The following is a 20,331-nucleotide window of genomic DNA, read 5'->3' on the forward strand; positions in this document are numbered from 1 at the left end:
ACATATGTATGTGCAGGCTAAAAGCTCAACAAGTAAGCTAGGCTGGCAGGCCAGCTAGCTCTAGGGGTCCCTGTCTCCACCACTTAGCCCTGGGGTTTGTATGTGTGCTACCCTACCTGGATTTTTTTCTTTACTTGAGTTCTGGGAATTGGACTCAGATCCCCAGCAAGCACTTTACCAACTCAGCTATGCCGCCAGCTCCAGATATTTAAAAATCTTGTCATTATCCTCTAAACAGAATGCCATAACAACTGCTTGCATAGCATTTGCATCTACATCGTATTAGGCATTGTAAGCGATCTAGAGCTGATGGAAGAATCCAGAAGGAGGCACAGAGGTTATATACAGATGTTGCACCGTTTTTAAAATAAGAGCCTTGCATATTGGAGAAGCTTGGAAAGTCCTTTCTGTGTCTTATATCCCTTCCCAGCTCCCTTACCTCTGGGTGCTTCATGGGTGTCTGTTCATTCCCTTGTGCCTCAGAGATTGTTCTTGGGAATGAACCCTCCTAAATGTTCTCCCATCTTACTCCCTGTAATGGAGACAACTTGTTTTAATGTTTAAGCTTTTAAGTCTTACATAATTTCCTGGCTCTGCCGTGCTATGGGATAATGCTCTCATACACTGTAAAGATTTGTCACTCATATTAGTTTAATAAAACACTGATTGGCCAGTAGCCAAGCAGGAAGTATAGGTGGGACAACCAGACTAGGAGAATTCTGGGAAGAGAAAAGGCAGAGAGGCAGTCACCTGCCAGATGCAGAAGAAGCAAGATGGGAATGACTTACTGAGAAAAGGTACAAAGTCACATGGCTAAACATAGATAAGAATTAAGGATTAATTTAAATTGCAAGAGCTAGTTAGTAATAAGCGTGGGCAATCAGTCAACCAGTTTATAATTAACATAAGCCTCTGTGTATTTACTTGGGACTGAATGGCTGTGAGACTGGGTGGGACAGAAACTTCCATTTACAAAACATCAAAGAGAATAATTTCTAACTCAGAATACAGATGTTACCAAACAGATGCAGGGCCGTTTAGGACAGACAGCATGTCTCTGAAACATTGAAGATTTCCCCACAGTATCTAGCCCTGTGTCAAAGAAAGAGTCCGTGAGCAGAAGAGTAAGTCATGTACTGAGAGATTCCTTAAGGAAAGGACCAGGTATGTGGGCATAAATAGACTGGCCTCACACCAGCTGGGCACAACCTTGGATCTAGGATCAAGTGGGATTGCCCCAGCTTGATCTTCAGCTAAATCACTCCTCTCTATGGCTACTTTCTGCATTTCTTCCAGAGCAGGGAAAGCAGTAGTGTTCAGAGCCCCTTGGCCTTCAGAAGGTAGTCAGGCATGCAAAGAATTCTCCCTTCAAAACAGGCAGGGTTGGTAGGGCCATCAAGATAACTGCTGCCCTCAACTGAGCATGTGCATATGCCAGGATTGCTCAGCATCTTCTTAGCTACTGGCCTGTTACATAATTGAGTTTAGGCAGTCTAGGCGGCATGAGACTCTGTCTCAAAAACAACACACACACACACACACACACAAGTAATTTGACTTTGAACAAACAATGCAAACATGCCAGCTATAGACCAGGCTGTTCAAGTGTGAAGCCTAGAAAAACTTTGGCCACCACTCTAGAGACAAACAACCCACAGCAACGACAAGATCAGCTTGCCGTCCTGAACCAGCACTTCAGCCTGTGCCTCCCACTCACATTGTACTTTCTCCCCGGGGACCCAGGTGCTATGATCTCAGGGAGTCTAGCGGTAGTTAAGGGGCCTGCGTGACTCTGTCCCCTCTTCACAGTTTGCAGGCCACCCAACTATATTCTCTACTCAGAAAAAATCATCTCATCCTGGCAGAACAGACATCCGTTGTCCTTGGGTTTCTTTAATTAATTAATTATGCTGTTGTTGTCATTGTTGAGACGGGGTCTCACAGAGCCTAGGCTGGCTTTAAACTTTTTAGCTGAGAACAGCGTGCCGAGGATAGAGGGATTGCGGGCATGGATCACCATGCCTGATTTATGTGGTGCTGAGGATGAAACCCGGGGCTTTGTGCTTGCTAAGCAAACATCCTACTCACTGAGCTACATCCCCAGCCTTCCTCCTTCCGTCTCCCCTTGCCCCTGCTCCCTGCTGTACTGAGTTTGAACCTAGACTTCACGCATAAGTATGTGTTCTATGCCCAGTTGCAGTTTTCTTTGTTTTCAATAAGACTTTTTCCTTTTAAAATAGAAATGAAAATCTTCATTGAAAAAAATAGTCACTTCTCTATGAGTTTGTAACTCCTGGACAATTTCATGTAGTTGGTTAATGCCATGCCTGACTCTCCCTCATCTGCTGGAGTAGAAACCTCTCAAGGGCCAGGAGTAGGGCCAGCTTGGCACTGAGTTTTCCCAGTGCTTGCTCCCAGCAGCTGCCCTGTAATGTTTATTGAATTGAATGGAAGTAGAAATGAAATTCCAGATGACGGCTCTGGGACCCCATTATATGGTAGAAAAGAAAAGTATTTTAAGTATGTAAGTATATAAATAATAGATGCACCAGTTTATTTGAGAGTGTCATGGCATACTCAATTTGTAAAGCTGGTTGAGAGAACAATTATGAATACCTAGTAAGTTGAAGATGTTCATACTTAGGAGCCTACAAACTCTGCTTCTTCTCTACCTCTAGAGGAATGTCCACGCTTGGGTGGGGTGGTGATGTTTATAACAAAAAAAAAATGTTCATCGATAGGGAAGAAGTCAAACTATAGTTCAGTTAACAGAATACTACACAGCCTAATAATAATAATAATAATAATAATATAAACAAAATAGAACCACATGTATCAATAGTTTTTGACTCAAAACTATACTGTTAAGTGAAAAATTATGTACCATGAAGCACAAGTAAAGCTTAGAAACTTGCAAAATGATACCGTCTAATCTTTATGGATGTAGAAGTACGTAAGCAAAGGTGCAAAACTATATATAATAAACATTGATGTCTGTAGATGGGTTTTCTGTGGGCCACCAGCTCACAAAAAATGACATGGAGACTTATTAGTAATTATGAAAGCTTGGCGTATAGCTTAGGCTTGTTCCTAACTTGTTCTTATAACTTAAATTCGCCCACATCTTTTAGTCTATGTTCTTTTACATGGCTTGGCTACCTTTACTCTGCACTGCCCATCCCACTTCCTCTCCATCTGGCTTGCGACTCTGCCTATCTTCTTCTGAGATCTCTCTGTTCCCAGAAGTCCCACCTAGTCCCACCGCCTAGCTAATGGCCATTCAGCTCTTTATAAAACTGATCACAGAGATCTTCACACAGTGTGAAGGAATATTCCACAACAAAAGTCATAGTACTGGTTCCTTTAAGAGGGTGGGAGAATGAGGAATGGGCTGTTGTTGAATCCACAAGAGGCCTAAACTGCATCTGTGCATTTCCTTTTGTTGTTTGTTTATTAAGATTAAATTTTAATTATATATATATATATCTTACATGTATGTCTGTGCACCATGTACGTGCATGTTACCCTGAGGAGGCCAAAAGAGGGCATCAGATGCCCTGGAGCTGGAGTTACAGGTAGCCTTGAGTTGCCATATGGGTGTGGGGAAGTCTTCTAGAGGAGCAGCAAGTACTCTGAACCACTAAGCTATTTATCTCCTCAGCTCCCAATCTTTAAAAAAATTAACTACGTATAAGCATGCATATGACTGTACACCTAAGCACGCGACTGCAGGTGCCTGCTGAGGTCAGAGGCATTGGCTTCCCTGGAGCTGAAGTTACAGGCGGTTGTGAGCCACTCAACATGGGTTCTGGGCACTGAACTAGGGTCTTCTACAAGAGTAGTACTCATCCCCTTTGATCTTTATTTAAGTAGAGAAGAATCTGAAGACAGTTTGGTATCCAGGGCTAGGGAGACAGCTCCGTCTCTGAAGTGGTTGCCATGTGAGAATGACGACTGGAGCTTAGGTCCCCAGCACTGACTTGAAAGACCCAACATGGTGCTTAGAGCTTGTACTCTTAAACTCCTGGGGCAGGGAATCTGTGAGAGGAGAACTTTGGGGCCTGCTAGGCATGATCAACCAGCTTCAGATTCAGGGAGTTACCTTGTCTCAAAACAATATAATGAAGCACTTGACACCGACCTCTGGCTTGCCTACGTGCATACATGCACGCACCACACACAGTTAGGTGTGGTTGTCACACACCTGTAATTCTTGAACTTCAGAGGTTAAGGCAAGAGGACTGTGAGTCCCAGGCCAACCGAGGGAAGACCTTGTCTCAAAAACAAAACAAAAAAACAAAATAAACCTTTTTATAAGAAAGAATGAGGTTGACATCATGGGTCGTGGAGAAGAACCTTTACTAAACCAGCATACTCTGAATATTTTCCCTATACTCACAGTGTTGCTCTCAGCCCTCATTAAGGCAACGTCCATTGCAGAAAACCACAACCAAGCACAATGCAGAGTTACGGTGCCCAGTCCCAACTGATACATCTACAGACAACTCCTGCACCTAAGGCTCAGGGATTATTGTGGAAGAGGGGCCGGAAAGACCATAAGAAGCAGAGGAACAGAGAGCTTGCTGTGTGATTGTGTCTCCTAGAAATGTCAGAAACTGCTGGGTGGTGGTGGCACACGCCTTTAATCCCAGCACTTTGGAGGCAGAGACAGGAGGATCTCTGTGAGTTCGAGGCCAGCCTGGTCTACAAAAGCTAGTTCCAGGACAGGCTCCAAAGCTACAGAGAAACCATGTCTCGAAGAAGAAGAAGAAGAAGAAGAAGAAGAAGAAGAAGAAGGAGGAGGAGGAGGAGGAGGAGGAGGAGGAGGAGGAGGAGGAGGACGACGACGACGACGACGACGACGAGGAGGAGGAGGACGAGGAGGAGGAGGACGAGGAGAAGGAGAAGAAGAAGAAGAAGAAGAAGAAGAAGAAGAAGAAGAAGAAGAAGAAGAAGAAGAAGAAGAAGGCATTTCAGAAACTATACCAATGATGTCTCCTCAACACGGCTGCCTCGATGTGACCTGAACAAGGACAGCTCCAAGAATCATGCTAAGGTGGGTGGGGAAAGCTTGTGAGGCCTCAACCCCAGACAAGGAACTACAGGCAACTAGGAGTGCTGTAAGAAATGCTGAGAGCGGGAGAAATAAACTACTTCCTTGAAATAAAACTACTTCTCCAGGGAGGAGCACAGCAATTGGTTATCCAATACCAAATGGTCAGCCTTGAAACTACACACACACACACACACACACACACACACACACACACACACATATACTTATGTGAACTGTGGAGGTTGTCTTTATGTATTTAGGAATATTTACACACATACGTACACACACATGCACACACACTACTGATGTGTGTGTACATGTGTGTATTAGAGGAAAAAAAATAAAAATAAAGAGGGGAATATTACAATTGTATTATAATCCCCCCAAAAGAATGAGGAGCTTTTCATAAACTGAGAAAATCTCTATTGTTCAGTGAAAAAAGCGAGGTTTGAGCCCGTGTATCCACTGTGTAGCACCGTATGTAAGAGGGGCAAACGGGCCTCTGAGATCTGGAGTTAAATCCTGCACGTCACTGTGGCTGGGACAGTAGCTGTCATGCCTGCACCCCAAGGGGATTAAAAAATGTGTAGCCATGATTTGGCCTCATCAAATAACAGGAGGTTATGGGTTCCGTTCCCAAAGTTCACCAAAGGCCAAAGTGCTGAGCAACATCTGGACAGAATCCACAACAATTATCACAAACATTGTGCAATTGTGGTTTCCGGAAAGTCACATGAGCAGCGCCACTTGAGAGTTGAGTGGGGACAGCACAATGACTGAAGGTTTTGGGTATCCCGTGCAAACGAGAATCAAGGATGCTATCCGAGGGCTCAGAGACTCAGTGACAGAGACTGTAAAACATTTCTAAAGCCACCATCTGAGATCAACCAATCAAAAAAAATCAAGCAAGGGCTGGCAAGACAGCAAAGCCTGAGTTCAGTTTCTATAACTGACTCCCGGAAGACGCCCTCTGGCCTTACCCATGCCCCACCCCACATTCCATGCCACACACAACAAGAAATACAATTTACAAATTTTAAATCTGGCAAGGTGGAATTAAAGCTCCGTTTGTAGAATGCATGGCCAGCTTGCACAGGCCCTGGATTGAGCCCCAGTACCTCATAAACTGGATGCAACAGCACACACCTTTAATCTCAGCTCTTAAACACTGGAGGCAGGAAGATCACAAGATCAGCCTTGGCTACGTACCATGTTCAAAGCCAGCCTAGGCTCCATGAGACCCTGTCTCAAAAATGAAAAATCAATTGAGTCTTAAAACAATGCAGTTCTATATAAAATCAACACCTATTGCTGGGTAATATTTTTACTTATTTTACCTTTGTTTTTGTTGGAAATTGTATATATTGTTCCTATTTTGTTATTTTGAAAGATGTTCATTTTGCTTCTTTTTTATTTTCTTTTGAGACAGTGTTTTTCTGTGAAACAGTCCTGGCTGTCCTGGAACTCACTCCGTAGACCAGGATGGCCTCGAACTCAGAGATCCACCTGCCTAAGTGTTGGGATCAAAGGCGTGCGCCACCACTGTCCCGCATTTTGCTTCTTTTTTTTTAATATTACTTTTCACATCTTATTTGTAAATTACCAAATAAAGTAAGGCTAAGATCACTTGCTTTCCTTCTTTAAATGGCAGGGGTCTTATTGTATGGATGACTATTAAGAATCTTTTCCTCCCTAGAAGGAAGGAAACATGCGTGTACACACATGTGCCTTGCAGCATGTGTGGAGATCAGAAGCCAGTTGTCTCCTTTCACCATTGTGGGTTGCTGTTTTTGAGACAGGTGGTCTTACTATGGAGGCTTGATTGACAGTAACTCACTCTCCCGAGTGTTAGAATAAAGGCATATTCTACCATGCCTCACTTCCTCGTATCACGTGTATCCTGAAGATAGAACTCAGGTCATCGGACTTGGAAGCAAGCAAGTAAGTGTCTTTTCCATATGAGCCATTTTAATGGTCCCCCAAAGCAGGTTTTTTTTTTTAAGCAACCATCTGTTTAAAAAGAAGGAAGGAAAAAAGTAATATATTCATACACACACACACACACACATATATATATACATCCCTGTGTAAAATATGTATTCATATATAATCTTATACAGAGATGATTTTATTATATATATAATATCTAGACTTATTCACAAATAACTAATAGCAGTATAGTTACAGGTGTAGACTTTTTCTATATACTTTTTATATGGTGTGTATGTGTGTGTGTGTGTGTGTGTGTGCATGTGTGTGTGTGTGTGCATGTGTGTACTGGAGACTAAATCCAGAGTCATGTGCATGCAACAGCAGACGCAGCAGTTATTCTAGCACTGAACTGCACCCCCAGGTCTCTTTTTATCCTTGAAAATAATTGAATCACATAGATGAAATGTTTCTGTTCCTGAAAATTAAAACATTAAAAAAGTGGCAGATTCCCACAAAGCCTATGGAGTACTAACCCAGACTCTCGGGGGTGTGGCCTGGGTTATTTATTTTTAATTTTTCCTGGAGCCTGTTTTAGGAGGAACCTAATGTATTCTCGCTGTCAAGGAAGAACTTGGTGGATTTTAGCTGTAGACGTAAATGTCTCAGCTCTTGCAATGCCACCTGGTGGCCATGTCTGGTAAGGATCCAGGCTTTCCTCTGAATAATCTTTGAGAGTGCCCATGACCTTGACCGTGCCCATAAACTGGCTGAGGTTGGTCCAGCTGACACATGATGGACATCCGGGACTTCCTTGTGTGGGTAGGATGTCATACAACCACTCAAGTTTCATGACCTCCATCCCAAGGAGCCCCTCAAAGGCAGCCTATAGTAACAGCTCACGGACTTCAAAATCCAGAGCAAAACCCTGGCTCCACTTCACTAGTGTAAGTCTGTGGTTTGTTTGGCTTTTTTACTCGGAGACAGGATTTCTCTTTGTAGCATGGCTGTCCTGGAACTCACTCTGCAGACCAGGCTGGCCTCCAACTGAGAGATCTGCCTGCCTCTAAGGTGTGTGACCCCAGCTGGCTTTCATCTTATGCAATACAATTTCTAGGGTCCTCCACTTCCTCATCTGTAACGGTGGTAGACAGAAGTCAGGAAAGCTACACACACGAGGTCAGAACAATGCCTACGCATAGCCGGGTCTTGATAAACACAAATTATCTTCTTTGTATTACTTAGTGACAACTTAGTTCTTTATCAATAAGCTTCCCCTGGCAACTTGAGAAGGAATCTTGCTTCCTAGGTAGACTCAAGCCTCGGAAGTGTTGAGGAAGAAGAATTCTGTATGCTTCTGATGTTTCTAAATCCTTCCTACCTTCTGCCTTCTTGGATTTGTAAAAATTACATTATTTATATTTGATTTAGTGGTGGGAACAGGGGGTCATATGGCAATTTGCGAAAGCTAGTTTCTCCTTCCACCATTTGGATCTTGGGGATGAAACTAAGGACCTTTAGCTGCCGAATTCAAGCCATGGAGGTGGGAAGAGGGAGCTCAAAGAGCAGCTGCCGCTCCACAAGGAGGGTCGAACAGGCCCTCGTGCTGCAGCTGCAGGTCCAGGTGTTCCGTCAGGCAAGCCTTCCAGCTGGGAAGCAAAGCCACTGCCGGGAGGAGAGTCAAATAGATAAGAAAGCACAAGGATTAGGCCAGAAGTTGGGGGGACTCAGAAAAACAAGTGAGCTTGGCCATCTGTTCTTGAAAAAGCATAGCTGTGAGCCTATTCTCTTACCCACAGCATCTGAGTACCCTCTTAACTTCCCTCTTAAATCTTCTCCAAGAACCCAGGTTAGAAAGATGGCTCAGTGGTTAAGAGAACTGACAGGTTTTCCAAAGGACAAGGGTTCAATTTCCAGCATCCTCACAACTGTCTGTAACTTCAGTTCTAGGTTATCTGGCTCCCTCTTCTGGACTTTTTGGGAACTGCATACACATGACAGACATAATACAGGCAAAGTACTCATAAACATTTTGAAAAACAAAACAACAACAAAATGATGCAGAACTCTAGGGAGATGTGTTAGTTTGTTCTGTTTTAAGACAGGACGTAATGTAGCTCAGGCTGGCCTTAAACTCACTATGTAGCAAAAGATAACCTTGAATTCCTGGCCCTCTTGCTTCTGCCTCCAGAGTGCCTGGACTGCAGGGCGTGCACCAACATATATGGTTGATGCAGTGCTGGGACCTAAGCCCTCAGACTGCTAGGCAGCTTTCCATTTCTGGGATAGAGTAGTTAAGACAATCAACACAATAGGAAGGCAGGCTTACTTGGGCTCCTGGTTTGGGAAGTTTGGGTCCATGGTTGTTTGTTTGCCTCTGATGCTTTGGGGTCTGCGGTGAGACCTCATGGCAGAAGCTGCTCACCACATGACATCTGAGAAGCAAAAAGACTGTAAGAGCTGGGCATGGTACACACTCAGGATCCCAGCATGGAAGGCTGAGGCTTGCAAGCCTGGGCTACGTAGCCTTGTCTCAGAAAAGCAAACAAAACAAAACAAACGCCATTCCCTTCCACACCTCAGACTCCTGGCCTGTAAGACAGAGAACAGCTCTGAGAGTTAAAGGCAATAAAGACCTGGTGTGTGACAAACCACAGGGGCCACGGGTAGGTGGGCAGGACAGCAGCTGCTGCCCTCAAGCCTGCTCCTTTGCATTGGGCGGTGGGCAGCTGAAGGGGCCAGACAGGTGCTAAGCGAAGACACTTTGTAGCTGGGCAGTGAGGTTTCTGAACCAACCACAGCTCACAGAGTCTGCAGGATGTGGGGCCGCTTCCAGCACGCGGTGCGGAAAGGCAGAAAGAGGCATGTCACGTCAAGGGCCTTGCTCATACATTTTGCAGTCACCAGAGTGGCTGGCAGAGGCAGAAGCACGGGAGAATTCCATCTCTTCTCCCATGTGCTCCAGCTGACTCACTCACACATGTATGATTTACTGTCGCCCATAATGCACCGCTGTTAGGGCAGAAGCCACTTTCTGAATGCAACATACCAAGCCTTGGGATGCATTAGCTAACTTAGTTGAATAGTCATAGGAGTCCTGCAGGGAAGATGCCCATTTTACAAGTGGGAACACTGAGGTCCAATGCCCTGTTAAAAATCACCCAGCCAAGGAGATTCCAGAACTGTCATTCACTTTGAGACCTAGCTGAACTCCCAACCAGTGTTTCCAGATCAGTACCTCAAGTTCAGGCTGGAAGACATTTTCTGATTTTCTCTTATTTATTTATTTATTTATTTATTTATTTATTTATTTATCTCTATCTTTCTTTCTTTTCTGGTCTAAACCAATCTCTCTTATCTATGCCCTGGTCCCTCCACTCTTGGTCTAGGGTTGAACATGTAGACCATGAAGGGCTTTGCTATGGTTTCATAATATCTATGCTCACTTCCTGCAAGGGCATGTAAGTTACTATTCTTATTGCTGTGACCCAACACCTGACCAGATGCAACCAGAAGCTGGGCAGTGGTGGTGCACGCCTTTAATCCCAGCACTCAGGAGGCAGAAGCAGGCAGAGCTCTGTGACTTCCAGGCCAGCCTGGTCTACAGAGTACATTCTGAGCCTGCCTGCCAGGGCTGCCGATCGAGACTGTTTCTTACGACTTACAGTTTGAGGGGATACAGTCCAGCATGGCAAAGGCAGGAGAGTGAAGTGACTGGTCCCATTGTGTCTGCTGGAGGCAGAGACAGACAAATACTGGGGGTCCAGCTAGATTTCTCTTTGTTATGGAGTCCAGAACCCCATCCCCCAGAGTAGGATCGTCCACAGCTATGGTGGGATTTTCCATCTCAGAAACCTAATCTAGAATCTCCCTGACAGACCAGAGCTTTGTCTGTTAAGTGACTGTGGATCCTGTCAACTTGGCGATTATAACTATTGCAGTACCCATAACCTTTCTGTTCAGTAAACATGGTAAACTCACTCTGCCTCCCCCTGGCATGTATTGGAATAAAGGAAAAAAAATCTGGTCTGTTTAAAATACTCAACCTGTTGGAAAGGTGAGAGGTGTAGACCCTGTCATCCCCTACCCCCACCTTCCAAAGGCCTGGGCTGGTATCAAAAGCCCTATGGAGATGTCACAGCTACTCTGTGATTCCTGGCCCAGAGGAGCCACCCAGGCGTCAGGCCAGGGCCCTGGGTATTTTCAGCTTCCAACAGCATCAGCAAGGTCTGAGAGACATGAACCTTATTGTATTTCAGGTGACCCAGGCACCGGGCCAGTAGCACAACCGGAGGTGCTGTCTTTATGCCCTTGTCTAGGTCTTGACACTTTCGCTGGTCTGCAGGGCCAGGTAACAAGGAAAGACATGGGAGGAGCATCCCCTGAGCTCAACAGGCACCAGAAATGGGTGGCGAGAGAGACAGGCAAGTTCAGATGCCACTAAAATGCTTGAAAATCAACTTGGGAGCACCCTTCACCAGGTCCCTCCCTACATACCCTAACCAATGCTTCTTTCTGAACATCATGTCACAGAGTAAGGCAGCCAAATGTCCAGCTGTACACTGGACATCCCTAGATTGGCCACTGTTGAGAGAATTTCTTCTCTGGGGACATACAGACATCTGTTCCCTCTTCATAAGGTTCCAATGACAAACCAAAGCATATTTCCATCCTTGCTCACTCAGGGAAGCAGAGCATATGGGCTTCTTACAGAGCATGGCTGAGGGTTGCTGGCAGAATCGTGGGAGATCCCGAAGCAGGTAGAGTGGAAAGCTCCACCAAGCTTAGATGCTGGCTTCCCATAGTTATAAATATGAAAACTCTTCCGGTCAACCCTCCTTAGCCTACATGCTCCAATGCTTACGGAGAGCCCCAGCCCTCGTGTAATTAGAGTAGAATTGCGTACAGCTAGCTTGGAGTGTGGCTGGAGTCTCAGGTGATAGTCCAATGAGCCAGCCAGTCTACCCCTGCCTCTATGAGAAAACATCAACAGTCAACAAACCTGATCTTGGGGGAGGGGAGCATGTCTTCCCACAGGTACGGCTGACCTGATGAAGATAACCATGGTTTCGCTTGGAGGACTGTCTTCTACTCCAGCTCTGTCCCGTGCAATCTCTCAGGCTCAGGCAAACTTGGAGAGTTGGGTGCTCTACTTGAGAGCACCGCTGGTGTCATCTCCTGCCCGTTCTTATATCCGACCTCCGGGCCTGATTTCCTCTTTGAAGGCTGTCAACTCAGGCTCATCTGCCTTGCCTAAGCCTGTAGTTAATAGGCAGAGAGACTGATGCAGGAACCCAAATCTACCTGGCTCTCCTGCACCCTCAGACCTAAACGGAACTGCTGAACTGTCCCCTCCAGAGGTCAGCCTTGGGTGTCATTCTTCAGGAGCCTTTTTTTAGAGTTAGGGTCTCTCACTGGTACCTGGTGCTCACTAATTGGACTACGCTGGCTGGCCAGCGAGCCTCAGAGATCCTCGTGTCTCTGCCTCCCCAGTGCTGGGGTAAATAAATACACACGTGTTACCTCACCTGTGTTTTTCTGTGGACTCTAGAAACTGAACTTGGGTTCTTGTGTTTGTGTGGTGAGAACTTTACAAACAGCTATGACCCCAGTCATAGCTTCCTGAGGCTGTAGCCCTTCAATAAAATTCCTCATGCTGTGGTGACCCCAACCATAAAACTCTCTTCATTGCTACTCATACTCCATAACTAATTTTACACCTGTTATGAATCATAACGTAAACATCTGACAAGCAGGAAATCTGATATGAAATTCCTGTGAAAGGGTCATTCAACACTCCTCCCCGCCGGGTGGTGACCCATGCGTCAAGAGAATGACCCGTCTGGCCTCGCAGGGCGGCTTTTCTAAAGCATCACAGTGGAATCTAAACAGTTTGTTGAGCACCGCCCCCCCCCCCCCCCCAGCACAACTAGTATAGGAAAGGTGGGCAGGGATAGAAAATAGCACCTCTAGCGAGTTTCCAGTCGCTGGCCAGGGACCACACTAAGAAATGCTGATCGAAACCACAGCCCTGAAGAAGAGCCACCTCACATCGTCCAGGAGGCTCAAACCTGTATTCCAAGTCTTTTCCTTGCCCGGCCCATCAGCTCCACTGTGCTCCCTACCTGAGTCTTACCTTCTCAGTCCTCCCCACATCCTTGGGAGATATAAGCTCTTCCCAGCTCAGGGTCTCTGCCCAGGCTGGTCCTGGCTTACTATCTGTTGACCCTCTTATCTTTTAGGCTCATCTCAAAAGCTCCCCAGGACCTTATCTGTCCAAACAAACCCCAGATCCTCCTGGCTTAGTTCCTATTTCATCTTGAAGCCACTAAGCTGTGGCTTCCTGGAGGACTGTCATGGTCCCATTGTTGCCTGCATTTGTTAAGTGCATGTGCCTGCAGAAGACAGATCAGGGGTGATAGATGGATCTTCGGGGAGATGGATTTGGGCCCAGCCAGAGAAAAACCCTATCAAATGTGAATAATTTGATGCCAGTTCCTTAGGGTCCTGTCACTCCCAGCACCTTCAGTGACACTGCATAAGCCCCCTACCAATTCTGCAAAGCCCTTGGGCACAGTGCCCATCTCATCCTCCCTGTCAGGTCCCAATGTCCACTGGAGAACTTGACCCCTGACTAAGCTCATTGCCCTGCGTTTCAGAACCACAAGGCTGGATTTTACTAGGCAAGCATGGTGCTTTGGCAGCAGCGCTCACTGAACACAGGGAACGTCACCTTCCTATTCAAGGCAGTCTCCTTCCCCTCCTCTCTGCTCACCAGGTCCCCAGAAGGCCAAGTTCCACCTTTACACACTCACAGCACTCTCCCACACTTGCCTTATGAGATTGGAGCGAGTAGTTTATTTACCATGAAGCCAGAGATCTACAGCTATCTCCAGCCCAGGCTCCTGGGAAAGCAGACTATTATTTCCAGCAGGGTGTCCAATATTTTGACATGATGACATGACATTGTGATCTCCACGTGTGTTGGGCCACATGCATAGCTATCCTGGGACATGTGTAGTCCATCTGCTACAGTTCAGACATGTTACAACAGTATATATACAAAATGTGCTATGGATGTTTTACTGCTTATTTATTTATTCCATTGTGTGTGTGTGCGTGCGTGTGCATGTGTGTGTGTGCGCGTGTATGTGCCATTATGCATGCACAGAGGTCACAAGTTGCTTCCTTCCTTCTACCATGAGGGTCCCAGGGATCAAACTCAGGTTATCAGCCTTGATGATGAGCACGCTCATCTGCTGAGCCATCTCAGTGGCCCTGGGGATGTGTTTAACCTCCTACAAGCTGCTCGAAGCTTGTCTTATCTATGTACCTTCCCAGGTGCACAGAAGCACGTAAAAGCTTTGTCCTTTCCCATCTGCAGTGGGAAGGAACCAGTAAAATCCATCCCAACCTTGAAGTCTATGACCCAGGCTTTCTGCCCATCCTCCCTGAGTTAATCTCACTATTTAAGGCAAGTTTGCAAGCTGCGGTTGGTTACACTGTGGCTGTAAGAGAAGGGAGAAATTTCCAGAATATGATCTCTTACAGCTTGGTGGGGCTTTCCAGCGTCAGGCTGAGCGAGCGTGTGGTGAGGTCTGCAGGTTATACCATTCAGGAAGGACTGCCCTGCTTCCTCCCCCACCAGGAAATGCACCCTGAGTTTCAAAGCCCGCAGTTTTTATTGCGAAGGTCTGAGAAAGCCATGACCCAGGATCCAGCTGAGGAACACTGACTTCTGTCAGCCTGTAGGTCTCAGGAGCTTTCCTGTTTCCACTCCTTCCCGGGCTAGCTAAGGTCACAACCTTCTGGAAGAACGCAGGGTCAGCCAGCTCGTCTGCAATTTCCTCTCCCTGTGTGTGAAAGGAGATATGTCCAACTGTGACTACACAGAGCGCACATCCTTGTGACTCAGCAGATGCCAGTGTCCTCCGTCTCCTCCCGGAACATCAAGCCGACAGCTGAGGTTTAATGCCGTAGCTACCCAAGCTGTGAGCCTGGACTCAGGTATTTCTCCCTGGCTCTTCCAGGCTAGTACTCAAGTCAGCAGTACCTATACCTATCTGTCCCAGTCCTGGGAGGTTGAACATGCTGGAAGAGCAGTCTGCCATTGAACTATGTCCCCAGCCCATGTCTAAGGTATTTTTTATGAACTGAACTATGTTAACTTCCTCCAAACTCATATCTAGAACTCTTAGTCATCTGTACTTCAGAAAGTGACTATATTTAAAGGTAGGGCCTTATCGGGATAAACAGACAAGCTGAAGATATATCATGGGCGCTAATCCAGCATGACCTTGTTTTAAAAAAAAAAAAAGAAAAGAAAAGCAGACATCTACAGAAAGAAGACTGGGAAACAGTGACAAATTAAACAGAGATGCCTCCGATGAAGCCAACGCTCGAAAGCTGAGGAAATAAATGTCGACTTGCACCTCACCCAGACTGAGGTATTTTGTTATGACACTTCTTACTAATGCAACAGCAGCAGCAAAACAAGGAAATAGAGAGGGGGAATTGAAGGAGCCCTGACAACAGGGGTTCAGTGGCTGGGTGCTTGTCTAGCACATTCAAGGACCTACCTGGGCTTAATCCTCAGTTCTGCAAAACCAAACCCCAAAAAAGCAGAACACAGAACCACAGCGGGCGTCCACTTTGCCCTCCCCCACCAAAGCTGCTGTGAAGTAGTTTCACCTTGGATTTTTACTGAGGTCGTCTGATTCCAAAACACAATGTTCTTATGTATAGATTTGCCCTTTAAAACAAACAGTACCATACTGTATGTGGGTCTCCAGGATTTTTTTTTTTCATTTACCACTTTTTTTTTTCCAGGAAAAGTATTAAAGAATGTGAAAGCAGGGTAGGCAAATCTGGGCTGGAATCCAGATCCCAAGTGCTCCAGCTGGGAGAAGGAGGCACCGTTCTCGACTCGGAAGAGGCTTGCTTCACCATCCTTATAAGCGGAGCTCATTTCCCTTACAAGGTTGTGAACAGGATTGCAGAAGAAGCCTCTGCTGAAGCCCAGGTCCCTCGGAATCATTGCCAGATTTTTTGTTGTTGTTGTTGTTGTTTGTTTTTTCTTTAACCGAGGATCGAATAAAAGATCTCACAATATCACTTTGTCCCTAGATAACATAATCAACTATTTTCTGGATGAAGAGACATCAAACTGGGGGTGGAGAGGCCTGGGCAGATGGAAAGAAAATTCTCCAAGCCTGAGATAGATGGTGTCCCTTCCAACAGTCCAGGTTTCACGTGTACTTACTTTGATGGCCCATGGAGCACGGGGCTTGGATTTCCTTTCTAGGGAGGGGCCTCATGGTTCACTTGTTTATTGAGATGTGACCTTCTTTTGCTTCCAGAATATGCTGGGTGATGTTTGGTTTGTTTTGTTGGCAAATAAAATGAGTGGGAAAGGGAAGTGGACTCAATCCGGAGTCAGGGGAGATAGTGAGGCTGACATTAAAACACAGTGCATGCTAAAATATTTATATTGTGTTTGTGGGATGTTAATGTGGCATCTAGCAAGCACACAGGCAGCCACTGTAGGGCAGGCACCTCAGCTTTTCAAAGAACTTCTCTCATTGAATGTGGTTTTCACCTGGTTGTCTTCCACTTTCTTCAGGGCACACTGTGGCCTTTCTCACCTTGAGGTGTTGATTCTCCTCTCAGAGCCAACACACCTGGTTCTGCTGGGCTTGTTCCATTCATGCTGCCCTCTGCTCGCAGGAAGAGGCCACAGGGACTCGGCAGTGTGTGGCTTCCATTTGCTGCGAGCTTCTCTGGAACTAGAGTCTTTCTGTTCTTGGTGCAGGGGTCGGGGAGGGGCATTTTGCTCTGGGTTCATCTGTAGCATGAAGGAAGCTTGGGTGATTCTCACAAAGTATGACTGAAATACTCACATACTCACTGTTGCCCTCGAGCATATTACTGGTGCACGCCTGTAAGGCCCTTCAGGAGATGGAGGTAGGAGGATCAAGAGTTCAAGGGCAGCCTGGGCCGTGGCTGGTTGGAGCGCTGAGCGGATAATGGCGCTTGCTGACAAAGCCCCACAGGTTGAGATCACCTGAAACCAAACTCAAGACTCACGGGACTCAGAAGAGAACTGATTCTTCCAAGTTGTCCTCTGAGCTCCACATGTGTTCTGTGGCATGTACACACCTCCAGACACACGATCATCAGTCAATCAGTAAATAAATGTAAAAAAATTATACAAACAACAAACCCCTCACTGCTAACAAAGGGAATTAATGATACACCTGGGCTCTTTCTATCCTACACACACACACACACACACACACACACACACACACACACACACACACCACACACTTCCTGACTCATTTCCTGAGCTCCACTTTGTCTCTCACTTCCTTCCAGACTTCCTTCCCCTTGGGCTTCCACGAGTCTTCCTTGACTCTGGTAAACAAAGCCATTCTTATGGCCAGGAAAACACAGCCTGGGTTTGGATGCAGTAGAAATCTCCTTACTTTTTCATCTTTCTCCTTTTCCCCTGGGGGTCCTTCTCTGCCCTTCTCTGTCTAGAATGTTAACATCCCCCGTCTCTCTCGTCTGTGACTGACAGGTAAGTAGTTTGCTATCACCGTCACAACACAGTACCAGACTAGATAAACAACCGAAATTCATTTTCTCACCAGAGAAGCCGGATATCTGAGATTCAGGATGGGCTGGTTTCAGTCCCCTCTCCCCTCAAGCCTCCACCGTTTGACTTCTTGAGACAGAGTCTTGCTTTGTCACCCTGCTATCCTGGAACTCAATGTGTAGACCAGGGTGGCTGCAAATCTGTAGCATGATCCGCCTGTGTTGGGATGACAGGCATACAGCACCACATCTACCAGCTAGCTTCCTTTGAGGCCTCTTTCCTTAGCTTGGAGATGCCATTTCCCCGTGTTCTTTGGGCCTTAATTTCCTCCTCTTTCTCCTGTTCTTCCTTGTTGCCCAGGCTGTCTCTAACTCCTGGGCTCAAGTTATCCTGCCTCAATGTCCCAAGTAGTTAGGACTTAAAGGTATACAGCACCACATATGGTAAATTGCTACCATATCCCAGTCTGGATTTGAACTCATGGCAATCCTCCTGCCTTAGCCTTCCGAGCACTAGGATTACAGACCTGAGCTACCATGCCCAAAGGAAATTTCTTATTATATTTTATGCGCATGTATGAGTGCCTGCGTCTACATACAGGTACCATGTCCCTTGTGCCTGTGGAGACCAGAACGCATCAGATGCCCTGGAATTGGAGTCACTGGTAAGCTGCCTCTTGTGGGTGCTGGGACTGGAGCCTGGGTCCTCTGCAGAAGCAGAAATTGCTCTTAATCAGTGAGCCTTCTCTCCAGCCCCAATCCTCCCCTTCTTATAAGGTTTTAGTCATATCATATCAGGGTTTACTTTGATGACCTCGTTTTATTTTCATGAGCTGTTTTATCACTCTTATCTCCAGGGACAGTGACAGTCTGTGACACTGAGGGCCAGGACTTCAACTTATGACTTAGAAGAGCTGCAAGTCATCCCCTAAGAGGAGGGCTGCCAGCAGTGGTGGTGGAAGGGTCATGGCCTTCTGTGAGGAGGAAAGGGCTGGACACTTTCAAGAGAGGATGAAAGGGCCCGCATCTTGTCAGCAAAAGATTGCTCAGAAGCTCCTGAGCTGCAGTCAACCCTAGTGTTCCCTAAGTACAGGGTTTTGGGCTAAAGGGAACCAGATGGAGATAGCTCCTAAAACAGCCAAACATTAGATAAACAAGAAGTTTAATAATAAAAATGAGGAAAAAATCACAACACAGTAGGCTGACAAGAGGCTGCTGTACAGTCTGACGTTGGACATCCTGACTCCTGTGAATTCTGGGAGGTCACAAGATTGGTCCCTCACTCTCTAGAAATTCTCTTCACGCATGTGTCCTGATAGAGTCGGCTTCTGTCTTTCTGCTATGATGGCTGCCGAGGCTGGTTCCGAACGATGTCACCGAGTAAGGAAAGCTGCCTAAACCTGACTTTAACCTGTGGTGAAGATGAAACTCCTTTATAGCCATTTCCTCAGTCCACACCCCATCCCAGCTTTCAAAGTTAGCAGACAGATGACTGCCAGTTTTCTGGAGAATGCTGGAGACTCCTCAGCAGGAGACAGCCACGGCTCCCAGGGTCTCCTGAAAGTTCTGAGTCCTGCAGACTCCTCTCTCTTGTGCTCAGGAACAGAGAAGGTCTGGGTACCGGTGACAAGCAGGGCCCAAGAACTTGCATAGAAGGAACATAAGGAACGTGGACTTCCCTGGCAGCCACTGAAAACCAGGCAAGTTAGGAGGTACTGCTCCTCCTCCGGGGGTGAAGGGCTTTCCTCCTGGCGATGTCCTCCTCTGTGTCACTCTCGCAGTTCCTCTGGGGAGGAGAAGAAGAGACCCAGGGTGGGCGTCACAGGATGCTGTGAACAGAGCAACACCCAGCAGCCCAAGTCCATATACTCTATAAGCTGGGGGAAGTGGAGGTGATGTCAAAGGGAAGCCCTTAGCGCCACCCAGAGACCTCTGGCAGACAGCAATATGAAATGAGGCCAAACTAATTGTATTGAGGCCTCCTTCTCAGGGGGCAGGGAAGCAGGTAGGGCATCCATGGGAAAACAGGTGCCAGGAGGAGCCCAATTACAGCAGTGAAAATGTCATTTAACGCCATTTGTGCCTGTCACTAATCAAGGCCACTTGGAAAGGTGGTTTGTGGGGCACTGGGTCTCCTGAGCTCAGTCTGTGGGGAAGAAGTTGATTTTTCTGTAAGATCTTCCGGCCATCGCTCCAGACCCTCGGCCTCACCTGGCTTCCACCATGCCTTCGGCAAGCTTTACTGCAAAGCCTTTCAAAGGGAATGACTTCTGAGTTCCACTTTCACAAAAGTACAACCTGGCAGTTGAAGCAGAGCTAGAACAACCACCTGGAGGTTACAATGTCTTTCCTGTCGGGTCCCACCAATCTAAGTGTTAAAATCGTGATTATTATTGTAAGGGGTTTTGTTTGCTCAGACTACAAGGTTTTACTTTGTCTTGGTACCTGAGTAAATGTATGTGGACCATATACATGCAGATGCCCATGGAGGCCAGAAGAGGGAGTTAGAGCCCTTGGAATTGGAGCTAGGGGTGGTTATGAGTCACCAAATAGGCACTAGGAACCAGACCTGGGTTTCTGGAAGAGGAAAAAGTATTCATAATAGCTGAGTCATCTTTCCAGCTCCAGTTAATTCCAATTATTAAAAGAATAATTCAGATTTAAATGAGGCCCCAAAGTGTTTAATTTCTATGCTTCCTAAACAAAAGTCCCTGTTATTATCTTTCTAAAGAAATGTTTAAGGAAAG

The 20,331-nt window shown here is 46.4% G+C and overlaps 1 protein-coding gene and 1 long non-coding RNA gene across 2 annotated transcripts in view; one reads left to right on the plus strand and one right to left on the minus strand.

Moving 5' to 3' along the window:
* The first annotated feature begins 14,711 nt into the window (after positions 1-14,711).
* LOC142847015 (uncharacterized) lies at positions 14,712-16,141 on the plus strand. Its single transcript, XR_012910115.1, has 3 exons — positions 14,712-15,432; positions 15,815-16,007; positions 16,112-16,141. It is a non-coding gene; the product is annotated as an uncharacterized LOC142847015 (long non-coding RNA).
* A 2,584-nt stretch (positions 16,142-18,725) lies between these two features.
* Dapk2 (death associated protein kinase 2) overlaps positions 18,726-20,331 on the minus strand; it is a 118,774-nt gene continuing 117,168 nt past the window's right edge. Inside the window, exon 12 of the mRNA XM_075965414.1 lies at positions 18,726-19,370. Within this exon, the coding sequence (XP_075821529.1) occupies positions 19,290-19,370 (81 nt within the window). The 3' untranslated portion in view covers positions 18,726-19,289. The remainder of the gene's footprint in view (positions 19,371-20,331) is intronic.

Source organism: Microtus pennsylvanicus, chromosome 3 (assembly GCF_037038515.1).
Source record: "Microtus pennsylvanicus isolate mMicPen1 chromosome 3, mMicPen1.hap1, whole genome shotgun sequence".
NCBI classification, from domain to species: Eukaryota; Metazoa; Chordata; class Mammalia; order Rodentia; family Cricetidae; genus Microtus; species Microtus pennsylvanicus.